Source organism: Mercenaria mercenaria, unplaced genomic scaffold (genome assembly GCF_021730395.1).
Source record: "Mercenaria mercenaria strain notata unplaced genomic scaffold, MADL_Memer_1 contig_741, whole genome shotgun sequence".
NCBI lineage: Eukaryota > Metazoa > Mollusca > Bivalvia > Venerida > Veneridae > Mercenaria > Mercenaria mercenaria.
Window position 1 is genome coordinate 66,007 of NW_026463639.1, and position 6,633 is coordinate 72,639.

The 6,633-nt window shown below is 34.6% G+C and overlaps 2 protein-coding genes across 2 annotated transcripts; one reads left to right on the forward strand and one right to left on the reverse strand.

Annotated features, from left to right (window-relative positions):
- The first annotated feature begins 607 nt into the window (after window positions 1–607).
- Window positions 608–3,522, forward strand: LOC128554785 (uncharacterized). The gene is made up of 2 exons (XM_053536093.1): window positions 608–1,072; window positions 1,366–3,522. The coding sequence occupies exon 2, from the start codon at window positions 1,825–1,827 to the stop codon at window positions 2,836–2,838; it is 1,014 nt and encodes a 337-aa protein (XP_053392068.1). The 5' UTR covers window positions 608–1,072; window positions 1,366–1,824; the 3' UTR covers window positions 2,839–3,522.
- Window positions 3,492–6,065, reverse strand: LOC123536499 (uncharacterized). Its single transcript, XM_045319715.2, has 2 exons — window positions 5,970–6,065; window positions 3,492–5,531 (listed from the first exon to the last, which is right to left on the reverse strand). The coding sequence occupies exon 2, from the start codon at window positions 5,466–5,468 to the stop codon at window positions 4,659–4,661; it is 810 nt and encodes a 269-aa protein (XP_045175650.2). The 5' UTR covers window positions 5,469–5,531; window positions 5,970–6,065; the 3' UTR covers window positions 3,492–4,658.
- Between the last annotated feature and the right edge of the window lie 568 nt (window positions 6,066–6,633).

Below are 6,633 nucleotides of genomic sequence, written 5' to 3' on the forward strand. Positions count from 1 at the left end.
GAAAGATATAATCTTCTTGAAAAATAAGTGATTTGTATGGACGCTAAACAGAATTTCCGTAAGTTAAATTGGTAGATTGTATTTTGTGAATGTACCTGTAATATGATAACGGTACAGAGTTTATGAAGTTAACAATAAATACTACAGGTAGAGCACACACAGTAATTAACAGATCATATATAAATCAATATATCACCTGTAAATTTATATATCAACATATCTTTTAATCAATATATTAGTAAGTAAAATTGTTTTTAAAAAATTCACAGTCAAATCCGCACCATAAAACGCACATCCGGGGTTTATTTTTGTTTACACCAGCACATTTGTGAAGATAATTTCAACTTTGAATGTGAATTTTGCTTTTGGAGACATATTTTCAAAGAACTATACAAGTGGACTTCAAAATTATAATATACCCCAGAAAATGCAAAAATAAATCGACAATTCGTTTCTCTGTCTCTTTCAATTCACCGGAAGCATTTTGATGTTGACTGGTACTTTTCCATCATCTATTTTAACAAGCGCCGTGATTGATGCTGACAAAGAGATGCTATTCATTACTAAGAAGCTGCTGATGAAACTGAATAAAGATGTTGTAAACCAGTCAATCGTGACCTTCACCTTGGAAAAGAAAGAAGAATTTCGACATTATTAATAAAATAAGTTATATTTTGACATATTTATAGCATTTGAAACTGTTAAACATGCGTATGTGGTTTAATACAGATATGCTAATGCACTTTATTTTATAAACGCATCATGACAAACATTTTTTTTATCATAAAATGAAAATTTACAGTTTTTTGTTCTGTTTCCATCGTTGAAATCTTTGCGGAAATGATTTGCATTAGAAAATAACGGTTATGAAGTGACTGATATATTGATTAAAAGATGTGTTGAAATATGAATTTACAGGTGATATATTGATTTATATATGATCTGTTAATTACTGTGTGTGCTCTACCTGTACTACATGTACTGCAGAGCGACGAATGTGTACATGTAGAAATGGCGTATGTGTTTACACGGGTGTACTGTGTTAATTCGAGAATTTATTGAAGGTTTCGAGGTTTGTGTAAACTATTTTTTATGTATATAACATCGACAAAGCTTTTTTAAACGAGTTAGATTAATGTCACTTGACTTGATGAGATTTAAATTAAGACATGCTGCATATTAACATGAATCATGATGTAGGTGCATTGAATTTGAAACATTGATCGCTGTCAGAACTGACATCTGGATGACAGATGAATAAATTAGAAACTGGAAATGCAATGTTGAAAGCTATATTATATCAAGTCAGAATATTTTTTTTTTTTGGCTTTGCATATTAACAATTATATTTTTTTTTTATTTCAGAACCCCCACCTGATGACGCCTCATGGGCCAAGAATGATTCCAAATTGTGGCCCAAACTCACGTATGAGGACATTATTGACTTTTTAATACTTTCAAAAGCTTATGATGGAAAGGAAATGAAGGCTTTTCGTGCACTGTATGGTTACAATTATGTTCAAAATGGCTGGATGGGAGACATTTATTCATTGAACATTGACAATGTCTGTTTCCTAAGAGCAACGATATCCCCTAGCCAACCAGGAGTTGGACGTTTGGACTATAAAACATGGGTAGCGATTTCTGAGGACTGTTCGGTATTGACGGGTCATTGTACGTGTCCGGCAGGAAATGCAAAGAGCTGCAGCCACATCTCTGCTCTTCTGTACGCAGTGGTACTGGCCTGGTCTAGTGGTGTAGCTGGGACAACTTGCACAGACAAAACACAAGCCTGGGGAAAAGGAGCGGCAAAATCCTTAACCCATGAAAAGGTTTAATATTGACATAACATTTGACAGGCCAAGTTCACAAGTGCTTCAAGACACCAGCAAAAAGTTTGCAAGTCGTAACATCACACCAGATACACAGCAATTCCAAGATCACAAGGACCTCCAAGAAAGTATTGAGCAGTCGGCTGTGAAAGACTTATGGAATGTAAAAGGCACAATGTTATATAAAGTGTTAAATGCTCCTGAAGAAAGCTTTATGGAACAAACTGACATAAGTCATGCCTGTCATGACATAAGTTCAGATAGGCCTGTAAAATCTTCCCCGTGCCATTCTTGTGAACAGTTCTTTAAAAAGTATGTGCGCTTTCCCGAGAACAAAATCATTCAGTTGAACAGTTTAACACAAAGTCAGAATTCTACCTTGTGGATGGATAGCAGGAAATTAAGAATTACGGCAAGTAGAGCAAATGCTGTACCGAAGTCCAATAGAGCCAACCCAGATAAGTTTATAAACAATCAACTTTATCAAAGGTTTAAAGGCTGTGCAGCGACACGACATGGACAGAAGAGTGAGCCAAAAGCACGCGAGTGGTTTGAGGCTAAAACTGGACAAATTGTGACCAAGAGTGGGATAACTATTCATCCAGATGAACCATATTTTGCTGCCAGCCCCGATGGTCTTGTGGGTGAGGACACTATATTAGAAATAAAATGCCCAACCCGCCCATTGCAGGAACTTGTAACTTCCGGGAAATATGACGTTACACTCAAGGATGGTCAGCTTATCTTAAATCCAAAAGGTGTAAATGGATATTACTGTCAGGTGCAAATGACCATGTTTTGTACAAAGAGGTCTCTATGTAAATTTGTACTATGGACACCAGATGAACAGTGTATTATGAGTGTACCATTTTCTATGGAATACATGTCTGGTGTATTGCCAAGGCTTAGAAATTTTTATTTCCATCACCTTCTTGTCCGTATGACAGAAGAGCACTACAATCAGAGGCTTAAAATTTCTAGGGAATACCAAAAAATATGTTGCTAGGAAAACTTACAATGTGATATGCCATGTCATGTGTGGTTAATATATTATATTAAAGCATATTCTCCAGTCATCCAGATATCTGCATATCACAGCAGTACTAGTTCCAGTTAGGCCTAAAAATATGTTGTTGTTTCTGGTTATATTCTAAAATAATAAGATTTGGTAGTTTTTTTTATTAAGTATGACTTTTCGGAAATTAGGTTTCTCTTATACTATAAATTACTACATTTTTTGTCAAGCCAAACATTTTTACCGGAAACAAGCATTTTTTACATTCTTTGAATGCTAGTCTTTATGCTTAACATGCTGGATACAATTGATTCTGGCTTTCTGACCAGTGAAGATCTTGATCAGCCTGCATATCCATGCAGTCTGATCAAGATCTTCATTTTTCGCTATTCAGAGATTATCTTATTGATAAACATCCCTTTTTAAAGTTTATATATATATTATTAATGGTTCTGTCGAAATTGAAGGATGGACAAATGAAAATTTAGTAGGCGGTAGGGTAAGGGTTATTACGGGAAATGTGGCGCATTGGTAAATTCTTTGGTCGAGAGGTTCCACATTCAATCTGTCCCAATCTAGCATTCCTAGTAGATCTATGGACTGATATGCAAGATATGCAGTAAAAATAATACAAAAACAATAATAAAGAGAACTATTTGTGTGTTTTATTTAGTCTTAATAACCAATGTTTGTGATTTCATGTAACTAAACATTGAAATAGTATGAAATACAGTTTATGTAGCAATGAATGTTGACTGCAGATTAGGCTAAATTACCAAAAAAATTCTAGACACACGAAATAAGAATTTAGGTCTCTAGGATTTCTGTTAGGAAACATTGTTGATCATAATATGATATTATGTTATTTACATATATAATTGAGCCGCATCAAGCAAAAAGGGACCTTATAGTATTTTGATGACATTTCTACATTTTTGCATACTTGGTAAGTACATGAAATTCTTCACATAAAATATAAATTGCTTTCGTAACATTTTGGAGAATAGAATATTTGCTACAAAGTAGATTTTGATGGAACTTCTCAAGAGCCGTTGTTATAAATTTACTCACAGATTTCGATTAATTCATAAAATGATTTTCATCTACATCTACGTTAACAACATTTATAAATGTTAAGGACCTTTTTAGCCTGATGCGGCCAATATGAATCAGACGCTATGTACATATATAATGTATTTGATAAAAACTGTTGATAAAAATCTTTGCTTTAATTACATGTGTACATGTCATTTTGTCAACTTGTTTGTTAATAAAATACTACATTAATTTCAGTAAACATGCCTTTGATATTTTCATGTCCATTTTTAAAGCCTAGTTTCACATTCCATTGAAAAGAACAAATCAGTCTTCGATATCAACATCATCCTTAATCAAAGGGTCTCTCATGTTGCACAATGCAGCAACAACTTTAATGGTTTTATCCCCCCTTTTAAGAGTTTTAATTCCCAGTGTAGTGTTCATTAGTTTGTAAGATTTAAATCTCATGATTGCCCGTTCCACATGTATGCGTTCAGCAGCAATTCTTCTTGACTCTATAGTTTCCTCTGCGGATAACTGGGTGCGGCCTTTCATGAATGCAGGGATATTCAGTTTTACCCTACGAGCACAGTTCTTCCCCTACAGTAAAACCTCGATCTGCCATAACCTCATCTCCCGGCAATAAAAAGTTCAAGAACCCACTGTTTTTTGTTATATAATTATCACTAGCTCTCCCACCATACAAAGGGGAGATGTACATAATGAAGCCGCTTGGAGCTATTGCTATCAAAAACTTTGCAGTGTTATGAGTTTTATAAGTTGACCTTGAGTTTGTTTCTTGCTTTTAATGTAAATGGTCTTTGTATATATATTTCGGAACAATCTATAATGCATGTCGTTTTGGGGTACGAATTTTTAAATGAAGCTGGAAGTGTACGTCTTATCGTCTCTCTTGGTAGCCAGACAACTAAAGAAGATAATTGTTCTGACATAATGTCAATCCACTTATTAAATATATTACTGGTCAGCTGATGAGATATACCAAATCTTCTTCCAATGTCACTAAATGTCAGAGCTAGACGGAGGCGTATCAGTACCAAAAGAATCTGATTTGGGATGCTGATTCTGTAAGGAAGATCTTTCCCGAATTTTGTTAAAGTAGACACTAATGTCATGAACACCGTGAGGCTCAAACCTGTATAAAACTTGCTGTCATTATCATTTGTTATGCTGTCAACTGAAAACTCTGGAGCTGAACACTGAGTTGATGCAGTTTTTGTTTTTTCTACATACAAACAACTGTAGATGTGGTCTAATTTAATTGGATCAAGTGTTTGAGTGCTTGTTTCCACCATTTTTGGCTTCTTGTAGTTTTTACATAAATCCAGATACATATTACAACACACAGCTTTACACTCAGTATGTTCATTAGTTGACTGAATTTCCATGTTTTCAGTGCTGTCAATATGTTCCAGGTTTAGAAGAGGCGTAGCAGTTAAAATCTCATCTTGTTTGGATGGTGTCATAACATTTTCTTTATCTTGGGTAGGGGTGTTTAGCGACAGACTTCGCCTAACAAGAGGTCTCCGTGCAGGTGTAGGCTCTTTACTTTCATAACCCATATGTAGTGTTGGAACCGGGTTAGCCTTCGTTGGTCTACCATCAACAAAATGGATAGAACATACCTGCAATAGGAAAAGATTTACTGAGTGATCATATTATTAACATACTAATAAGCGAATTTTAACTTGTTATGTGGAAAAAAAAAACCTTGTAAAACCAAAACAGCTGCAATCAATCATTAAAAGTACAGAAACATATAACAATATCTAAAATTACGGAATTTCTGGTGATTTAAACCTATGTATGTAATCTACACGATTAATGTTTACTGTGTCTACATTCCAATACGCCAATATGCGCAAGCGATAAAACCGAGAACTTTACACGACTGTAGTGTAATTTATCCTCCATTATTTTGGTCCTACAAAGATTTGACTTTAGATTGCCCTGTCACAAATATGAAACAATCTGAATGTCACATTATTATGACTAATTTACGGATTACGCTCATGAATTGTTGAATTCTCGTCACTGTTTGAGAAAAAAATAACAGTGTTTACCGTTAAATCGCTGTTAAAATTTCATATTCAGTAGAAAAGCCTCCAACCCAAGACTGGCCAGAGAAATTAATAATTAAAAACTTTTAGCAAAAAAAACAAACACGCAAAAAACCTATTCAATGCTTACACAGACTGGGTTGTAGGTTTTGAATTTTTCCTGTTGATTGCTTATCCAATTACGTTCATCACGTCATTCTTGGCAGTGTGCATTTTGTACAAGGAGACACGGACAATCATGTGTTTTTGACACATGTAGCAAACCCTAACCCGAGTATACAGTTTGTTTATATTTGACGGTTAAAGTCAGAAATTAAAAAGCGCATCCGCACAGTAAGCTTGTCTAACCTACATGTCCCTGCACTGGATTTCTCCCAAACGTTACCTTTCTTTTGTTGTTATTACACCCATATATACACACTGTTTTCTGAAGTTTATAAGGCATTTAATCCTAATATTTAAATTCCGAAAAATTTAAATAATCAACAGCTTTTGTTTACTGTAATTGAAGTGGTTAATGGTTTATCGCTTTGTATCAACTTTTTTACGGAAGATACAGTATCAACTTGAAAGGTAACAGTCTGGGGTATGTTTTGTTTTGTTTTTTCATTTTTATTTGTTTACGCTGCGCGCGTAGTTATGACTGTTTCCATTTCAATAATCAATC

Excerpts from the sequence above, each read along its gene's own strand:
- LOC128554785 (XM_053536093.1), top strand. The coding sequence starts at position 1,825 with ATGAAAAGGTTTAATATTGACATAACATTTGACAGGCCAAGTTCACAA.
- LOC123536499 (XM_045319715.2), bottom strand. The coding sequence starts at position 5,468 with ATGGGTTATGAAAGTAAAGAGCCTACACCTGCACGGAGACCTCTTGTT.